The sequence below is a fragment of the Aplidium turbinatum genome, chromosome 13 (genome assembly GCF_918807975.1).
Source record: "Aplidium turbinatum chromosome 13, kaAplTurb1.1, whole genome shotgun sequence".
Lineage (NCBI taxonomy): Eukaryota > Metazoa > Chordata > Ascidiacea > Aplousobranchia > Polyclinidae > Aplidium > Aplidium turbinatum.
The window spans coordinates 21872409-21893797 of NC_137484.1; the positions used below are offsets into that span (position 1 = coordinate 21872409).

The following is a 21389-nucleotide window of genomic DNA, read 5'->3' on the forward strand; positions in this document are numbered from 1 at the left end:
AACATTAAAATAATACGATTTTTGCATAATAGACACCACTTCAAACATCTTCGAATAGAACTATAATCTGCAACACGTGCCACTTAAATTTTGCATGCATCGGATTCAGTATTAAATTACCTTTCCAGGGATGTGCATCAATAGGTGGGCATTTGGAAGGAACTCCCAGCAGAACGCTTCAAAGATGGAGGATATATTTACGATAAACATTAAAATAGTATGATTTTTGCATAATAGACACCTCTTCAAACATCTTGAAATAAAACTTTAATCCGCAACACGTGCCACTTAAATTTTGCATGCATCGGATTTAGTATTGAATTACCTTTCCAGGGATGTGCATCAATAGGTGGGCATTTGGAAGGAACTCCCAGCAGAACGCTCCAAAGATGGAGGATATATTTACGATAAACATTAAAATAATACGACTTTTGCATAATAGACACCACTTCAAACATCTTCGAATAGAACTATAATCCGCAACATGTGCCACTTAAATTTTGCATGCATCGGATTCAGTATTAAATTACCTTTCCAGGGATGTGCACCAATAGGTGGGCATTTGGAAGGAACTCCCAGCAGAACGCTTCAAAGATGGAAGATATATTTACGATAAACATTATAATAATACGAATTTTGCATAATTGACACCTCTTCAAACATCTTGAAATAGAACTTTAATCCGCAACACGTGCCACTTAAATTTTGCATGCATCGGATTCAGTATTAAATTACCTTTCCAGGTATGTGCATCAATAGGTGGGCATTTGGAAGGAACTCCCAGCAGAACGCTCCAAAGATGGAGGATATATTTACGATAAACATTAAAATAATACGATTTTTGCATAATAGACACCACTTCAAACATCTTCGAATAAAACTTTAATCCGCAACACGTGCCACTTAAATTTTGCATGCATCGGATTTAGTATTGAATTACCTTTCCAGGGATGTGCATCAATAGGTGGGCATTTGGAAGGAACTCCCAGCAGAACGCTGCAAAGATGGAGGATATATTTACGATAAACATTAAAATAATACGATTTTTGCATAATAGACACCACTTCAAACATCTTCGAATAGAACTATAATCTGCAACACGTGCCACTTAAATTTTGCATGCATCGGATTCAGTATTAAATTACCTTTCCAGGGATGTGCATCAATAGGTGGGCATTTGGAAGGAACTCCCAGCAGAACGCTTCAAAGATGGAGGATATATTTACGATAAACATTAAAGTAATATGATTTTTGCATAATAGACACCACTTCAAACATCTTGAAATAAAACTTTAATCCGCAACACGTGCCACTTAAATTTTGCATGCATCGGATTTAGTATTGAATTACCTTTCCAGGGATGTGCATCAATAGGTGGGCATTTGGAAGGAACTCCCAGCAGAACGCTCCAAAGATGGAGGATATATTTACGATAAACATTAAAATAATACGACTTTTGCATAATAGACACCACTTCAAACATCTTCGAATAGAACTATAATCCGCAACATGTGCCACTTAAATTTTGCATGCATCGGATTCAGTATTAAATTACCTTTCCAGGGATGTGCACCAATAGGTGGGCATTTGGAAGGAACTCCCAGCAGAACGCTTCAAAGATGGAAGATATATTTACGATAAACATTATAATAATACGAATTTTGCATAATTGACACCTCTTCAAACATCTTGAAATAGAACTTTAATCCGCAACACGTGCCACTTAAATTTTGCATGCATCGGATTCAGTATTAAATTACCTTTCCAGGTATGTGCATCAATAGGTGGGCATTTGGAAGGAACTCCCAGCAGAACGCTCCAAAGATGGAGGATATATTTACGATAAACATTAAAATAATACGATTTTTGCATAATAGACACCACTTCAAACATCTTCGAATAGAACTATAATCCGCAACACGTGCCACTTAAATTTTGCATGCATCGGATTCAGTATTAAATTACCTTTCCAGGGATGTGCACCAATAGGTGGGCATTTGGAAGGAACTCCCAGCAGAACGCTTCAAAGATGTAAGCGAAGCTGGAAGAGTGAAGAGTGAAGCATTAGCTGGACCTCTTCGGTTAATGCACGAAGCTGCCAGGAGAATTGCAAAGATTTCGTCAGAATCGAAGTTACCTTTGGATGAGGAGGAATACATTCAGTCGTTCAAGACCATGCTGATGGACGTTGTTCATAGCTGGTGCAATGGTTCCACGTTCGCTCAGATAGCTGAGATGACCGACACATACGAAGGCAGCATCATCAGGTGCATGAGAAGATTAGAAGAACTTCTACGAGAAATGTGCCACGCGGCGAAGGCGATTGGAAATACTCAACTGGAAAATAAATTCGCGGAAGGCATCTGCCTCATCAAGCGAGATATTATATTTGCTGCCAGTCTTTACCTCTGATGTCTACAGCGCCAGTTTTGTCGCTTTATTCGTCGAGCGAAGTTTAACATCAATACGCCCCGTTAGCTCTTCAAAGAAATATGTTATTATTCACCAATATAGCAATTGTGTTGATTAACCAACTTATTTCAAGAATTACTATTTTTGCACCAAACTTAACCCGCTGTTATGAATAGGATAGCCTACAGATCTACCGAAAAACTTCGCTCCAACTAATTCTCCATTGTCTAATTTAGTGGTTCTCAACCTGGGTGCCATTTACAACAGCCTACTCTGGGGTGCCGCGAGCTATTTCTCATATTCATTTTTATCTGTTTTCACATAATTAATTAGCTAGAATCATTGTTGCTGATAAGAATTTGGAAGCACGTTTGCTTTTGTTACATCATTAATCAAGGGCTTTAATAAAGGGCTTTTTTATGATATAAAAAATCAAAAGATATGACTTTATTTTTTGAGATACAGGGTGACCCAAAAAGATTCGTACCCATGTTTTATTCGATTTTTTCACATTTGGAACACATCTTGGAAAAGCCATAAATTGACTAAAAATTGACAGAAAAAGCTAAAACTCTGGTCAATGGTCTTTCATAAACTGAATAATGTGTGGTTGTAATTTGAAATAAATAGCTTTTCAATCAAAGTCACAATTGAAATTTTCATGGGTACGAATCTTTTTGGGTCACCCTGTATATGACAATATATGACTTTAATTTTTAAACATCAAGTTTATGCTAATTTTCATAATTAAGAATAACATATTCGAATTCGAATAACATATTCGAACAACGAACCCAAACTTTTACGTTATATCACTTCAAAATCTCAAGAAGAATTCAAATGTCTAACTCTAATGCATCTAAGTACAATTTCATTTATTGGACCTATGCATATACAATGTTTGCGTCTGCAAAATTTATGTTTGGATATAGCATTGATTTCAAAAAGGAAAATCATCGCTCCACATATGCTAAAGTAGGAACAATTTTGCCATACAATGATGGAGAAATGTCTGGTCTACTCAGCTTTACAATGTTTTCTAAGCGTTTCTTGATGTTTTTTCTCCATTGCACAGAGTAGCCTAATGGTCTATGTTGAAGTGTCTAGCGAAGCTCAATGAACTTGAACCTCATCAGGTTCACACAGAAAGAAGTAAATAGCAATCAGCTAAGTCTTTGTCAATTACAGCGAAATTGCGAAAGCAGTCGTTGAATTCGCTAGCAGAAAAATCAATAAATGCTCGCCTATCACTCATTACAAAAGCGATTTTTTTGTCACTAAAGTTACTTTTTTTTAGTTGTACCAATTAATAAAAAAAGTGTAAAACCAAAATTTCATGGTTATGGGGTCAATATGCTTGTCCGCCCCGTTAGCTCAGTGGTTACGCGCCTGGGTCAAGATCATTCGGCGCAAGTTGAACTCTCGGGGTGTGCGCTTGAGAAATGCCTTTTTAGGACTGCTCTCCATTCAGCGGCACCTAGTGAATGGAATATTTCCCCGGCAACAACCCTGGCCTAAATTGTAAAAACTGCAAATGAGAGCGATGTGGAATCGTTAGTAGAAAGTGCACTTGCATACAACCTCGCCAATATCAAGTTTAAAGGAAATCCTGACACAATTAATTGTCACGTATCTATGCTTGGTTGTCGTCATTGTTCAGTCAGATACACACCAGGCAGGTAGAATATGGCTACTGGCGATAGGTCCTGCCTCAACAAAAAACCTAGCGACCGCATGAGGTTGCCTCAATGGCGCGGTAGGAAAACCTTGTATATCACACCGATAATAGTTCTATTCGAAGATGTTTAGAAAAGTGTCAATTATGCAAAAATCATATTATTTTAATGTTTATCGTAAATATATCCTCCATCTTTGCAGCGTTCTGCTGGGAGTTCCTTCCAAATGCCCACCTATTGGTGCACATCCCTGGAAAGGTAATTTAATACTGAATCCGATGCATGCAAAATTTAAGTGGCACGTGTTGCGGATTATAGTTCTATTTGAAGATGTTTGAAGTGGTGTCTATTATGCAAACATCGTATTGTTTTAATGTTTATCGTAAATATATCCTCCATCTTTGAAGCGTTCTGCTGGGAGTTCCTTCCAAATGCCCACCTATTGGTGCACATCCCTGGAAAGGTAATTTAATACTGAATCCGATGCATGCAAAATTTAAGTGGCACGTGTTGCGGATTATAGTTCTATTTGAAGATGTTTGAAGAGGTGTCTATTATGCAAAAATCATATTATTTTAATGTTTATCGTAAATATATCCTCCATCTTTGAAGCGTTCTGCTGGGAGTTCCTTCCAAATGCCCACCTATTGGTGCACATCCCTGGAAAGGTAATTTAATACTGAATCCGATGCATGCAAAATTTAAGTGGCACGTGTTGCGGATTATAGTTTTATTTGAAGATGTTTGAAGTGGTGTCTATTATGCAAACATCGTATTGTTTTAATGTTTATCGTAAATATATCCTCCATGTTTGAAGCGTTCTGCTGGGAGTTCCTTCCAAATGCCCACCTATTGGTGCACATCCCTGGAAAGGTAATTTAATACTGAATCCGATGCATGCAAAATTTAAGTGGCACGTGTTGCGGATTATAGTTCTATTCGAAGATGTTTGAAGTGGTGTCTATTATGCAAAAATCGTATTATTTTAATGTTTATCGTAAATATATCCTCCATCTTTGGAGCGTTCTGCTGGGAGTTCCTTCCAAATGCCCACCTATTGGTGCACATCCCTGGAAAGGTAATTTAATACTGAATCCGATGCATGCAAAATTTAAGTGGCACGTGTTGCGGATTATAGTTCTATTTGAAGATGTTTGAAGTGGTGTCTATTATGCAAACATCGTATTGTTTTAATGTTTATCGTAAATATATCCTCCATCTTTGAAGCGTTCTGCTGGGAGTTCCTTTCAAATGCCCACCTATTGGTGCACATCCCTGGAAAGGTAATTTAATACTGAATCCGATGCATGCAAAATTTAAGTGGCACGTGTTGCGGATTATAGTTCTATTCGAAGATGTTTGAAGTGGTGTCTATTATGCAAAAATCGTATTATTTTAATGTTTATCGTAAATATATCCTCCATCTTTGGAGCGTTCTGCTGGGAGTTCCTTCCAAATGCCCACCTATTGATGCACATCCCTGGAAAGGTAATTCAATACTGAATCCGATGCATGCAAAATTTAAGTGGCACGTGTTGCGGATTAAAGTTTTATTTCAAGATGTTTGAAGAGGTGTCAATTATGCAAAAATCATATTATTTTAATGTTTATCGTAAATATATCCTCCATCTTTGAAGCGTTCTGCTGGGAGTTCCTTCCAAATGCCCACTTATTGGTGCACATCCCTGGAAAGGTAATTTAATACTGAATCCGATGCATGCAAAATTTAAGTGGCACGTGTTGCGGATTATAGTTCTATTTGAAGATGTTTGAAGTGGTGTCCATTATGCAAACATCGTATTGTTTTAATGTTTATCGTAAATATATCCTCCATCTTTGAAGCGTTCTGCTGGGAGTTCCTTCCAAATGCCCACCTATTGGTGCACATCCCTGGAAAGGTAATTTAATACTGAATCCGATGCATGCAAAATTTAAGTGGCACGTGTTGCGGATTATAGTTCTATTTGAAGATGTTTGAAGAGGTGTCTATTATGCAAAAATCATATTATTTTAATGTTTATCGTAAATATATCCTCCATCTTTGAAGCGTTCTGCTGGGAGTTCCTTCCAAATGCCCACCTATTGGTGCACATCCCTGGAAAGGTAATTTAATACTGAATCCGATGCATGCAAAATTTAAGTGGCACGTGTTGCGGATTATAGTTTTATTTGAAGATGTTTGAAGTGGTGTCTATTATGCAAACATCGTATTGTTTTAATGTTTATCGTAAATATATCCTCCATGTTTGAAGCGTTCTGCTGGGAGTTCCTTCCAAATGCCCACCTATTGGTGCACATCCCTGGAAAGGTAATTTAATACTGAATCCGATGCATGCAAAATTTAAGTGGCACGTGTTGCGGATTATAGTTCTATTCGAAGATGTTTGAAGTGGTGTCTATTATGCAAAAATCGTATTATTTTAATGTTTATCGTAAATATATCCTCCATCTTGAGCGTTCTGCTGGGAGTTCCTTCCAAATGCCCACCTATTGGTGCACATCCCTGGAAAGGTAATTTAATACTGAATCCGATGCATGCAAAATTTAAGTGGCACGTGTTGCGGATTATAGTTCTATTTGAAGATGTTTGAAGTGGTGTCTATTATGCAAACATCGTATTGTTTTAATGTTTATCGTAAATATATCCTCCATCTTTGAAGCGTTCTGCTGGGAGTTCCTTTCAAATGCCCACCTATTGGTGCACATCCCTGGAAAGGTAATTTAATACTGAATCCGATGCATGCAAAATTTAAGTGGCACGTGTTGCGGATTATAGTTCTATTTGAAGATGTTTGAAGTGGTGTCTATTATGCAAACATCGTATTGTTTTAATGTTTATCGTAAATATATCCTCCATCTTTGAAGCGTTCTGCTGGGAGTTCCTTTCAAATGCCCACCTATTGGTGCACATCCCTGGAAAGGTAATTTAATACTGAATCCGATGCATGCAAAATTTAAGTGGCACGTGTTGCGGATTATAGTTCTATTCGAAGATGTTTGAAGTGGTGTCTATTATGCAAAAATCGTATTATTTTAATGTTTATCGTAAATATATCCTCCATCTTTGGAGCGTTCTGCTGGGAGTTCCTTCCAAATGCCCACCTATTGATGCACATCCCTGGAAAGGTAATTCAATACTGAATCCGATGCATGCAAAATTTAAGTGGCACGTGTTGCGGATTAAAGTTTTATTTCAAGATGTTTGAAGAGGTGTCAATTATGCAAAAATCATATTATTTTAATGTTTATCGTAAATATATCCTCCATCTTTGAAGCGTTCTGCTGGGAGTTCCTTCCAAATGCCCACTTATTGGTGCACATCCCTGGAAAGGTAATTTAATACTGAATCCGATGCATGCAAAATTTAAGTGGCACGTGTTGCGGATTATAGTTCTATTTGAAGATGTTTGAAGTGGTGTCCATTATGCAAACATCGTATTGTTTTAATGTTTATCGTAAATATATCCTCCATCTTTGAAGCGTTCTGCTGGGAGTTCCTTCCAAATGCCCACCTATTGGTGCACATCCCTGGAAAGGTAATTTAATACTGAATCCGATGCATGCAAAATTTAAGTGGCACGTGTTGCGGATTATAGTTCTATTTGAAGATGTTTGAAGTGGTGTCTATTATGCAAACATCGTATTGTTTTAATGTTTATCGTAAATATATCCTCCATCTTTGAAGCGTTCTGCTGGGAGTTCCTTTCAAATGCCCACCTATTGGTGTACATCCCTGGAAAGGTAATTTAATACTGAATCCGATGCATGCAAAATTTAAGTGGCACGTGTTGCGGATTATAGTTCTATTCGAAGATGTTTGAAGTGGTGTCTATTATGCAAAAATCGTATTATTTTAATGTTTATCGTAAATATATCCTCCATCTTTGGAGCGTTCTGCTGGGAGTTCCTTCCAAATGCCCACCTATTGATGCACATCCCTGGAAAGGTAATTCAATACTGAATCCGATGCATGCAAAATTTAAGTGGCACGTGTTGCGGATTAAAGTTTTATTTCAAGATGTTTGAAGAGGTGTCAATTATGCAAAAATCATATTATTTTAATGTTTATCGTAAATATATCCTCCATCTTTGAAGCGTTCTGCTGGGAGTTCCTTCCAAATGCCCACTTATTGGTGCACATCCCTGGAAAGGTAATTTAATACTGAATCCGATGCATGCAAAATTTAAGTGGCACGTGTTGCGGATTATAGTTCTATTTGAAGATGTTTGAAGTGGTGTCCATTATGCAAACATCGTATTGTTTTAATGTTTATCGTAAATATATCCTCCATCTTTGAAGCGTTCTGCTGGGAGTTCCTTCCAAATGCCCACCTATTGGTGCACATCCCTGGAAAGGTAATTTAATACTGAATCCGATGCATGTAAAATTTAAGTGGCACGTGTTGCGAGTTTTTGTTTTATTTAAGGTTTTTCGAAGGTATGTCAGGTCGCATTTTATGCCTCGCACTTATTCACGGATGACTTTTTTAGGCGGAAAGCGGAAAAACTATTCTGCCAGAATGACGGTGGTTTGCTGCAAGTTGCACTAGAGTTGCCAAGTCAAAATCCACAAAATAAGCAAAAGTCGATGATGCCAAAGCACCAAGAATGTGGTGGGCTACATGCTGTTAGCTTTGATTTACATCGGTATTTTTTATTTATTTATTTATTTATTTATTTGCAATCAGACTCAAAGTCCATAGAATTTAAATTTTTAACAGTCATCACACAAAATATCAGACTAACACAACATCAAGCAGGCTACATCAAACAACGTACAAAATACTGTTGTAGTGAATATAAAATGTAGAATTAAAGTAATAATCAGAAGACATAACATTGCGCAAAAGTGGATTAATTGATCTTTTGCAACGTTCTACAAATGCATAGCAATTTTTTCTTAATAGAGCATCAAATGTTAACACATCGTTCTGTACCTGATACACTCTAGCACTGTCGCATCTCGACAAATTGTGGATAATTCTGTACGAGTCGTTGTAAGCAACTCGTATGCGATTTATAGTAGAAGTTTTATAGTTACACCATAGTTGCGAACCATACATTGGCATACAATATGATTGGTACATTACATTTTTAACTTCGGTAGAGCAATTTCCAAACTTGGACCTAAGCTGATTGGCAGCGACATAAAGAGATCGCACTTGTCTTTTAATATCTGCGTCATCACTGATGGTATCATCAATCAGTATACCTAAATATTTCACTTGTCCAACAAATTTAATTTGTGTATTGTACAACCGCATGCATTGAGAAGTCAAAACTTTAAATTTTCGACATTGATGGACCAATCCAACAGTTTTGTTACAGTTGAAAATAATGTCATGTCTAGAAGCATAGGATTCACACACATCAATGAGGTATTAAATCGCAACATTTTGATTAGAGGAAAAGACGAGTGTGCTGTACAAAAATGAGAGAACAAGAAGACCACTTTTTGAAATGTTTTTGAAAACATTTTAATCTCTCGTTTTCGTAAACAACATTCGTTTTCTTCTCACCCTTGCGCTTTTCCACTTATGACTATCCTGCAGTTTTTACCCAGCAACACCAAATCAACAACATTTAATGGCACAGGAAAGTCACTAATTGGTGACCTTTGTACCAATGAAGGTGGTTACACGGCCAGTCCAAACGTCAAACAAATCTTTTTCAATGCCATGTCTTCAAGCTTTTCATTTGTTTAAACAGGGGCCTTTTCAAGCTTTCACGCGCAACGTACGCGACTTCATCCCAACTGTTTGTGTTCTCACAAACGTTATTCAGTGGATTGGCTGGATCGACAACAATTGGTCTGTTGGAAAACAATAATGTTTTGTGAGATAGTGGAAATAACAATAAGATGTAAATATTTGTGGTTGCTCGATATGTAGCCTAAGATCTAGGGCGAAAAGATAAGAGAGCCAATCTTTTACAACAGATTGCATTGAGTAAAAATACGTCTGTGCACAGTTTATTGAAACACCTGCTCCCTGGGCAAGAAAAAATGAAAACACGTCTTTTCTTGAAAAACTGTTTGCGAAAGGTAATAATAATGTAATAAGTTTATAACCTAAGTTAGTTTATTTGCTGTCGCTCTACAACTGCTAAGGTCTTTTAGCGACAGGGCTCATTTGTAATTTCTTAAGTTATCAGATTTACGATATTATTGCATGATTATCGGATTTGACCTCATGTGTTATGCAAAAAAAAACAACAATCGGTCCGTTTTTGAAGTTTTTCGAAGTGACCCGACCTGGAATCGATCTCAGATCTACCAGCACCAGAGTCAAAGACGAAAAACCCTTAGCCACTGAGCTGATGTTTTGCCAAAGGTAGTCGAGAAGAAAATGGCAAATGGTTGGAACACCTGGTTAATTTAATCAAAAAATAAAAAGCCCAAAATGTAGGTTAGAAACTAGCCTAAACTCATGTTCAGCAAACAAACGTTTCGAAAATTATAACTCACTGTCTTCATTTTCAGTGTTATAAAAGTAACACTGAAGAACTTTTATAACATTGAAGATGAAGACAGTATAATTTTCGAAACTTTACTTTTGAATCAAGAGTTATATAATAAAACAATAAGAAACGATATATAAAAAAAATTGATTGATGCACATTGCACATAGGCTACCAACAAGCAAAGTAGCCTATTCATTTTAGGTTGTAGCTGATTTCAATCTCATTTGCACAAACCACCTGTAATTTGTACTCATCGTTTGGCTGAGCCATTTGCATTGCTTTGAGTAGTTTTCGTACCAGCAAACGCTTATTGCTTCGTAGTTCATCAGGCAAAACAGAACTGCTGCAAGGCCGCGTCGTAACTGTAAAGAACTCCATTACTGTGATGTAAATTTTTAAACAGGACCGAAAAGTAACGTTTCGATAATCATTTCTATAAAACCTTTCAAAACTCAGTAGCCTATAACATACTTGTTCTTAAACGTTTTTTTACCCTGACAACCCCAGCACCTTAATTTGCGCTTTATTTATTTCTGACGAAACCCAAGCAGTTATATCGTGGCCAAGCAGCGAGATATATTATAAGTTTATGGAAGTCAAAAGACAGTCAGGTCAAGGTAGTTTCGTTTAGCAGCCTAACGTACTGGCATACCCCGCTTTATATTTCATAAGTAAACAAGGTAACGTAAATAATAGTATGATCAGTAATTGTTTGTTTTCGTCTCATTTCTCAGGTAAAACTCTATTTGCAAATGTTGGGCTACTTTTTTTTGTGCGGTACCCAACTGAGCTTAACCGCAGATGTCTCGTAGAGACAGTCTCATTTTTGTGGGTCACTTTGTGGGGGTAATATATAAAAACCACGAAGTTTGATGTCAACGATATACCACTCTATGATTGAAGTTGATTCATCAAGTATGTTGCGCAGGTGTCGTAGCAGCTGGATATACAGTAATGTAGATTAAAATCGGCGGAAACTGCCAGGCTTACTCACACAGCACAATCTGTCATTTTTATAGACGTCTGCAGACGTTGAATCAATGTAAAAATGACGGATTTTGCTGCCTGGGTGAGCTTTTGGGATCCTGAGATAGCCAACGGCACATAGTCGAACGAGTCAAGATTGCGTTGCGCGAACAAGACACCTTTGCAAGCGCAACAGACCTAACTTCAACATTAATTATGTTGGGCTATCTCCTCTTATTCTCAGAGGTAGGTAGGTAACAATCAAAAAGTGAAAAGTTTTACCTCAAACATCACTGGTTTTCCGTGTTTTTCCCAAACATGAATCGTTATCAATTCCAGTGTAAACGAATTCGGAAGCCTTCTGTACCTACATAGAAGTAATTTAAAAATTAAACTTTCACTGTAATTATAAAGTGTAGTTCAAAAGTAAGTTACGTACTGTACTTTTAAAGATAGGTTTATCCTGACCCTTGGGGCTAATATTGCACTTTTAGAATTTAACAGTGGGATTTCGCGATGTGGGATTTCGCAATAGGTCTACAATAATTTCTCACAATAACTAACTTATTTAAAGACGTTTCTTCCCCAAAAGAAGTTCGTCTCCAGGTCTTCACCAGCCTCATGAGGTCATGGACTATGCGTGGTCGATGACGTACAAATTCTACTTGCAATTGAACAAGGCAGGCATTGAACAATTGGAGTTCGTGCTGACTTTTGCAATTTGCTATCAGATGATGCAGAGCTTTCTTGTCCTCTGTGAATGTAAATTGAAACTTTATAACTGATCTTATTCCAAAGCTGAAAGCTTTGTCTGTTCAGTCCAATGCTTTTATCATGGTATTGAATTGATACTAAGCCGTGCGTTGACGGAGGAATGATTAAGTGGAAGAGCCACTTGGGTTCCAACCACACGACCCCAGTTCGACATCAGGAAAAGTCAGATAAAGAAGCATTTTGTCAATATTCACATCACATTCATCGCTCTAATGAAAAAATAAAATAATAATAAAATATCAAGCTTTAGAAATATGGGACTGAAACTTGAATAGGCTACCATAAATAGACTAGCCTACCATGAATAGGCTACAAATTAAAATGACGTTTTAAAGTAAAACCATATTTAGAGGCGTGAGAAGCAGGGGCGAATCCCCCTTGGTAAGATAAGAAATCACCTAAACCATCTCCTCTTTGTATGTTGGAACTATGAGCCTCCAGGTTACTCACATGTTGCATCAAAAACAAAAACCCAGCATGCACTTAAACGAGACCAACAGGAAGGAGCTTCCACGTACGTTTGCACCTCGACACAAGCCTTTTGTTTTATTACCGGTATTGTAAGAGATTGTGTTTTCACTAATGCAGTCCACTTCATTGTTTGAAATAAAGCCAAACTTATTTAGGCCTACAACAACACAAAATTACTTCTAACCTGCGTTAGGGTTTGGTCCAAGAATATCATTGCAAGGCATTAAGTCAAGGTGATGGATATGATCGTTTTTGACACATTTGTATTGGAATCTAAGCGAGTGAGAAGTCATTTCGGTGATTAAAACACGGGTGGCAAGTAAAGATCTTTGAAGACGCATTTTTATTTCATAAAGACATGACGTCAGTCTTTTAGAACTTGCAGCAGTTCCTCCAAATAAGGGCAAACCTTCAAAAAACAACACCATGTCCAAGTCAGAGTGACTTTTCAAGCAAGTTCCTTTTCCATAAGATCCACCCTGTACAAGGTTATCACTTGGTTAACACTTGTATGCTTGTTATTTGAAAATTGAAAATTAAAGACTCGTGAAATAGCGAATTCCTTTTTAATTTTACGTCAATTTAAATTTGTCTTATATAATACAGTATATATGGTACAGTATATGGTACTTATATAATTACTTATATAATATAATGGTACTTATATATTATATAAGAATGATATATTGAAAAGAATGTAATTCAAACAAGTTGATATGTAGGCTAGGCTACAGTGAAGTACCATGGTACTTCATTGTAGCCTACATATCAGCTTGTTTAAATTACATTCTTTTCAAAACGTAGGCTAGGGTACTGTACGCTGAAAATGATTAGATTCAAATGCATTATTCCATATAAACCTACTCGTGAAGACTAAAATAAACTGTGTCTTACCCTTACTACATGGGTGACCTCTAGCGGTAATTCGTTAATAAAAAAATCTACTAATACATTGACGTCATCATTACAAGCTGGGGTTCCCCCTAAGCAAGACGTGAGATCAATCTTCACGTAATTAGTGACATCAGAAGGCTTCAAAAAGTTGAGGAGATTCCACGGCTGAAGGCGTAAAGATGTTGAATCTATACGAAATTGCATTTATAAACAATTTAGTTATTTCAACTTCGTAGGCTACTTCTATATATTTAGCACTGAGCACTTTTTGTAGTATTAAAAGAATACCTGTTTATTATAGCCTTATAGGTAAACATGTTGGTTCATTTATTATGAATAATATAACAACGTTTGATGCTTTATTGAGGAAAAACACGTTTTCGTTTATGAACCGTTGCATGCACTTCTCAAATCACTTTCTGTCAGACCTGATGTCATCTGATTGTTTTTATCGTTTTGAATACTTTCAATTCTTTCAACGCTTATTGTATGTAAATTTGTAACAGTAGATATTTAGTGAACTATTAAACTGACGACATCCAAAGTGGCTCTCTGTGACCTTTGTGCATTTGCAGTGTGTGTATTATTTCGTTATTTTATTTATTAGTTCTCAGCTTAAAATTAATACAAAAGATAAGCATTGGCAATGAAACATAACAGTAATTTTTCAGTAGGCCTACATAGGCTAATGCAAACCATATAACGAATCCTAGGGCTGTTTAGAGAAGAGTTAGGGTCGGCACTAATAAGAGGCCCAGAACCCAAACGTGCGACATTTCTAAAGAAAACTAAAGGATTCCAAAGACAACGTTTTATTCTTTCGATGGTCTCTTTGAAAATTTCGAGCCCTAAAAGGATTCCGGGTCTAAAAGTACCCCTGAACCTCCCTATCAACGGTGCTGATGAATACCAACCCAAAAGATATGATTTAACAATTAACGATATAGCAATTATTGTTTCACAGATTGATCGATTGACCGATACTGGTTTTAACACAAAAAGGTAAATGATCTCCAGACACAACGGCTCCCGGCACGCGGCAAAGAAACAATTAAGGGGTGAAACGTCTTAGTCATCAGGCAAGCCACGTCACGGAGAACAAAGAAACAACGCAAATTCAACGTTATTTAAATCAGCCGGCCAAGTTACAAATTTATCACAATTACAAATTAAGAGGACAATTGACCAGCCGGAACATTAACAAAATGTTAAAATAATACCAACTAAACAAAACAATCAAAAATATTTTCAAAACGTACTTTTTATTTGTGTTGTGAATCGATGAACATCTTTTTCGTGTTGCTCTCTTGTATGAATGCCGCTTAGCATTTGACCACAAAGTCGACACTTCAGCCACGTTCCGGGAACAGTAAAACTTGACAATCGTGGGGTTGGATCGTCCCAAAACTGACTTTCTTTTTCTGTGGCATCAGCTAGCTTTGCAATACTCATCTTTGTTTTTACCGGAACTTTGTAAATTGCTGGAAGAATGCTGCTGCGTAGATGAAGATTGACGGCGTGCTCCTAAGGATAATCTTCAGTTTAATTTCAATTAATGAACAACAACAAACGTAAACTTTACTTTGTCGATCTCAATGACTGGGCCTGCGTCAACGGTTCCAAGCCTCTACAAGTAGGCTATGCGGAACTACTTTGATTAAACTCTTAAAAAAGTTTTCTCAGCTCGAGGATGAAGATTGCCTCAATCAATGAAAGTTTAGTTTTACCTCGATTTACCTCGATACACATCGGGATTCTTGGTTCAGTTTCGCTTGACCCGAAGAGATGCAAGGTGAAGCTTAACAATGGCTCGAAATTCGCACATACAGTAGCTAGCCTACTTAGTTTCATCAAATATAGTTATTATTCAATATATTATTATTTCAACTTACAATACAGTATTAAATATAATCTAAATATAATTCTATTTGAATAAGAGCCTTCTGATGATCCTCCTTTTAGGGTGAAACAGGCTGTAGCCTAAGTTTAGAGGATTTTAGTGAATAATAACTATATTTGATGTAATTTGCTCTGCTTGGCTTTTTGCTTGGCATTGAGCACTTTTTGTAGTTTTAATAGTATTTATTATTTACTTATTTTCATCTGTGCAGCATTTAACTTACAAAAAGCGTCATGGAATGATTTTCAGAATACGCAGCTTACAAGTCTTTGTTGAATCTTTTGACAGCTTTGGTATAAATCCACCCAAAATAAATCTACACATGCCCATAAATCATATTATTTTTCTGGTTGGTCAAAAACCTGATCAAATTAATAAAGTCTAGCCTACTCACATGGCTAACAGCTCCCAGACAGCAAAATCCGTCATTTTTACATTGATTCAACGTCTACAGACGTTGAATCAATGTAAAAATAAAGGATTTTGTTGTCGAGATTAGTACCTCCATTTGGTCTGTTGGCACTTCGGCACCACAATATTCGCAAGTGCTTTTATGAAAGTGCATCTTTCTCCAATGCATACGAACAGCAGATGGACTTCCAAATTGTTTGCCACAACGATTGCAATCATATGTATGCATTTTGTTACTGGAAACACTCTCTAGTTTTAACATCCACAAACAGATGAAGAGATGAAGGAAGTAGAATTATTTCAATTCAATTTCAACACAAATTGTCAAAAACAACAAAAATATTATACAAGTTATCTATTCCATGTTCTTATATTTGTAGTGACGTGCTGATGTTAGGCTAAACCACGAAGGTACCAAAACAGCCCGATGAGTTGGATAAGATGTTTGCAAACCAAAGCGGCATAATCAAGTAACGCTAAGTTAACTCTGAGTCGAGGGTACCGGTATTGGATTGTGCCTTCAGCAATGATCTTCAAGGGTAGCCTATGCTTTTTCATTTAGCGATGCCTAGTGGGTAACTAGTTTCCGGGCAACAATAAGAAAAAACTTCACCTTGCCAATCTCAATGAGGTAAAAAGCTGTCCCTACAATGCGTTGTTCAAACGCATATCCTGAGAGCCGAACCAGCGTCGCTTGATCTTGCGGTTTCTTTGCGAACGAAGTTGGGCGCTAAACTAATAGCTATTGGGGCGAACTGAAATAAACATTTAGACAATCGATCAATTTGTAAAAACCCAATAAGTTAGTGGATCTTTTTTAGCCATTAGGCCTACAAGTGAACGTTCTCTAAGATTTTAATGTAGCCTATAGCTGTAGGGTGTAGAGTAGAGTATCGCTTAAAGCACCTTGTTGACTTCTGTAGCCTATACATCAATTTTATAGGCCTAAAATCTTACAAGCTAACTCCTACAGCTGCAGACAGCTTGTAAGTTAAATCTAGAACGGCCTACTGCCTTGCCAATTCGTGCAAATCTAAAGTCGACCTATATAATTACTGAGGTATTGCGATCGTACCACATTTTAAATTGATTATCTCGTTTCGTTATCAAGCACGTTATAACATTTGCGTTTTGTCTCTTCTACTTTTTTCTAGACCTCTGCTTTGTTTGAAACATAGGATAATAAGCTCATGGGACATAAGCTCATGAAACATTTGAAACAAATCTATTCTTTTCTGTTTTGATGGTCAAAAATCAAAACAAGTTAAACTGATATGTTTGTTTATAAAGTATCTCTAAGAATCGATTAAGAAGTTTTATTGACACTCAGTCACCTAAAGCATTCCAGATTTCCAATAAATCAACATGTATTCTAAACTTTTCATTTGAAGAAGGCGTTAAAGACACAAAAGACAGCGCGACGTCTGTGACAAGGGTAAATTTTAAAAGGCTTGAACGCCGTAGCAGAGTCTACAAAATTGATTGACGGAACAAAACGATGAGAAAATAAGTATTGAAACAAACAATAGACTGTTGTCATTTTGAGGTTTTAAATCTATTGAGCTAAGAAATGTGATATGCCACAATTAAACAGATGACGCCATAAAAAGTATTTGCCGCGGCTTTATTATTTTGAAGTTTTAAAAAATTTCATTCAGTAGTTATAATGCAGCATTAAGTTAATTTTACAAAGTCGTTACTTTAGCCCAGGGGCCACCAAACTTTTTTCTCTGAGGGCCGGATTGCTGCGAGATTAACAGCTGCGGGCCGGATGCCAACTGCGAAAAGATATACAACTAGGCCTATCTAGAATCTCCATTGACTTGAATTGAGCACAATAAATAACAAAGTCAGCGGTGGAATAGCAAAGTTGTTATAAAAATCGAACGGTTGCTGGAAAAGTTATCTTCTGCTGTGATACACTACAGGGCATCGTGCTCTTGAAAAACATTACATCTTTCCAAATTTGGCTAAGACTGTCCCCATTTGCCTAATGATAAAAACAGAATACCAACATGTGTATAGGCTGCCTGGTGGAAAAATGTACAAATTCAACATAGGCTACAACAACGAACTATAAGAACGAACGATTTTAACAAAGATGAAGTCTCTATTACACAAAAAGGCAAAGCCAAAGACGGTAATTGCTATGCCAAAGGAAGCACATGTACAGAATTTATAACAGTGTCTACTATTACCGGTATTATAAAAAAAGTATTATTATAAAAACAATTCTTATTTTAGTTTTAGAATGTATAATAATTTGTAGAACTTCAAATAATTTGTGATAGGCACAGGCAGTGCCGGTCTTTGGGGTGTGCAAGCCGTGCGATCGCACAGGGCCCGCAATTTACTCAGAAAATGCAGTAATTTTGTCATTTCCATTGGAAAAATTCAACAAGTGAATTCAACAAAGGAATTAGCAACAAGAAAATATAGAGACTCAACGGATGCAAACTATTTCGTCCCCTGAGCATTTCGTACCTTGAAAAGATCGAGAAAAAAAACATTAGAGCCGAAGTCGCTGATCGGAGTTGCCGCAAACATTTCAAAATTTCTCTCGATTTTTTCAGGGGACGAAATAGGTCGAAATTTGATTTTGTTACTCCAATTTTAGGGTACGAAATCGGGGTACGAATTTTTCAGGGGACAAAATAGGTTGCACCCAGACTCAACATGGAGACATAGCTTTATTTCCGAAAAATGCCAAAGAAAGCATGATCTTATTTTTTTGCTATGCCACCGGACAGCACCATTTTACAGTAATATTCATACCCAAATTTTTGTTGAACATGCTCTCAGATTGCCCCAAATTCAAATTAATTTTTCATAATTTTCTGGGGGAGGCCCCCCACACTCCCGCCGCTAGGTGTCCACCGACCGTCAAACCACCTCCTTCCCCTTTCAAAATACCTAGCTAAGCTACTAAGTTGGATCATTCTCTTTGGGGCCAGCAAGGCATGTTCCGCACAGGGCCCGAAATACCCTAAGACCGCACTGGGCATAGGCAACTAATAGGCTACTGCTATTTGCCAGAGTTGTTTCATGAGAAGAAACAATATGGAAAAATCATTAACAGGTTGCGTGTAGCTCAACAGCAACATCAGTCCTTTACAAAAAGTTTGGTAACTTTTTGTAACTTAGTTGTAGTGCAGCTGTTATTTCCGCAGCACGTGGCGGGCCGGATGAAATCAGTTCGCGTGCCGGTTCCGGCCAGCGGGCCGTAGTTTGGTGACCCCTGCTTTAGTCTATCATAAAAATAAAGGTTTAAAAAAAGCTATGATCTTATACCCAAAATTTTTTATTCTTCTTGTCTCACATTGCAACAGAGTTTTGATATTTCGATCTCTTGCAGTAACCTATTACGCAACACCAAGCAAATATAAAAATAGTTTTTTGCATCTGTGTAGCCTAAACGGGTTCTACTCTAATCCAAGCCCACTGACAACTGGTTGCGTTGACAAGGGGGATGGTGCAGTGGGTAGACTAGGCTACTTTGAACCCGGGCCTAGGATGATTTTAGGGGATCGCAGCCGTAGCCATTTTAAGTGGGCCGGGAACTTGAACAAACACTTTATCGTGCTTGTTGGATATGGTGCGTAAAAATGAAACAAAAAAGTAGCAAAATCAGAAGAAAAAAAAACGATTTGCATATTTTGCAATGACAAAGCGTGATGATTCATAATTAAAAGTTTGAATTTCATCTTTGATGGATCCAAGTCGAAAAAGTACAGAATTATCTGGTGTAGCAATGACGGATAAAATAGTTTAAGAAGAAGGTGAAACTGTAGCCTATAGACACCACAAAAAGTGTAATTCCGGAGAGTGCGGGCAAAGGAGGCAATTTGACAGAGTTTTATTGTTGTTTATTCTGAAAGTAGCCTACTCTCAGAATGCGCAATTTTCAAATAAATTTTTCAAAATTTACTAGGAAGAGGCTCCGCAGCCCCTTCTGGCTGCTTCACCTTTGTCAACTTGTAGCCGGGTTCACTGACATGTGCAATAATGCCTATTTGACCTCTTCCGGAAATTTTGGGCAGTCTCCGCCCCTAGCACAATGGTTCATTATACATTGACAATGTATTGCGACCGTGTCAAATTTCTTACAACTCAATAACTTACTTCGGTCACAAGCATGTTTTAATGTTAGTGTTTTGTCGCTTCTACCTTTTCTCGACCTTTGCTATGTTGACGTGTATTGTTTTTGACATGATGGTCAGAAATAAAAAACAACTGAACTGAACTGTATTTCATGTAGGACAGTGGAATATCGGGACGACTCACTTTACTGATTGTTCTTGCGATGTGGACAGCTGGAGGGTTGCTGCAAAATTCAAAACTTTGACAAAACTGCAAAAGGTTTTCTTTGCTTTTACCTAAATTCATTCTTATCAAATGTAATGCTATAGCTTATTTTGCTTGAAATTTTGGGTGCTAGAACATCGACAGAACCTTACTGTAGCAGTAAGTCTACCGTTGACTTATCATGAATTGAACAGTAGGGCAAGGGCAGGTTAGTTGATACAGAAGGTTAGTTGATACACCACTAAAAACGGATTCCAGAAAACAGATTTTGTACAAATACCGCCACCAACTGGTGAAGAATAATGATTGAGTGGTGACATGATGACTTCGCTGTTATCCAATTTCAAGTTTGTAAAATAATGCAAAATGTTCAAAAATTGAGTTTTTTTGTAAATTTTTTCAAATTTACAATTCAGTTAATTCTTGAGTGTTTGAAAAACGGTAAAAGATTAACTTATTGGCGACAGGCAGTATATAGGTGTATAGTATCATTGCATAAATCAAATCATTTTTAACCGACTTAGTTAGATTGATGGCAGACACATTTTTGATAAAAGTAAGGAAAAGGTTAGTTGATACATTTTAGCCCAGGCTAGTTGATACACTGTATCAACTAACCTGCATTCATACATTCAGTAACCTGCAATATTTCAACCATATTTTCAGGTAAAATAGGCCTACATGTAAAACTCTGTAAATTGGTTTGGAATTAGTTGTTGAACTTTTGAGCTGTGTGTAAATGAAGCTGCAGAACCTGTGAACTTGACAACATCACAGAATTAATAAGGCCTCTTTGACAACATGCCCCAGTTTTATAAAAGAAAAACTGATCGATGCAATGGCGTAGCTAGGAATTTTAAAAAGAGGGGGTTTTGACGGCTGGCGGGTGAAGCTCGACGGCGTCTTCGCCAAAGGCGACACCCAGCGGCGGGGGTCTGGGGGGCCTCCCCAGAAAATTTGAAAAAATTAGTTTGAATTTGGTGCATTTTGAGAGCATTTTCAACAAAAATGTGGGTATAAATATTCCTGTAAAATGGTGCTGTCCGGTGGCGTAGCAAAAAGATCAGATCATGTTTTCTTGGGCATTTTTTGGTAATAAAGCTGTCTCTATGTTTTCT

General features: G+C 37.2%; 1 protein-coding gene across 1 annotated transcript; it reads right to left on the bottom strand.

Moving 5' to 3' along the window:
* Positions 1-8772: 8772 nt before the first annotated feature.
* Positions 8773-16195, bottom strand: LOC145782422 (2'-5'-oligoadenylate synthase 1-like). Its single transcript, XM_082594206.1, has 8 exons — positions 16058-16195; positions 14915-15179; positions 13656-13843; positions 12946-13240; positions 12081-12270; positions 11799-11883; positions 10788-10912; positions 8773-9900 (listed from the first exon to the last, which is right to left on the bottom strand). Exons 1-8 carry the CDS (start codon positions 16193-16195, stop codon positions 9759-9761), a joined length of 1428 nt encoding a protein of 475 aa, XP_082450332.1. The 3' UTR covers positions 8773-9758.
* Between the last annotated feature and the right edge of the window lie 5194 nt (positions 16196-21389).

Bases quoted from the DNA above. Each gene is read 5' to 3' on its own strand.
- LOC145782422 (XM_082594206.1), bottom strand. From the start codon at position 16,195: ATGCATACATATGATTGCAATCGTTGTGGCAAACAATTTGGAAGTCCA. The intron at 11,884-12,080 runs GTTAGTTATTGT...ACTTCTATGTAG, and splicing joins GAAGAAACGTCTTTAAATAA to GTACAGAAGGCTTCCGAATT. The intron at 9,901-10,787 runs GTGGTTTGTGCA...GTTTTCCAACAG, and splicing joins ACGATGAGTACAAATTACAG to ACCAATTGTTGTCGATCCAG.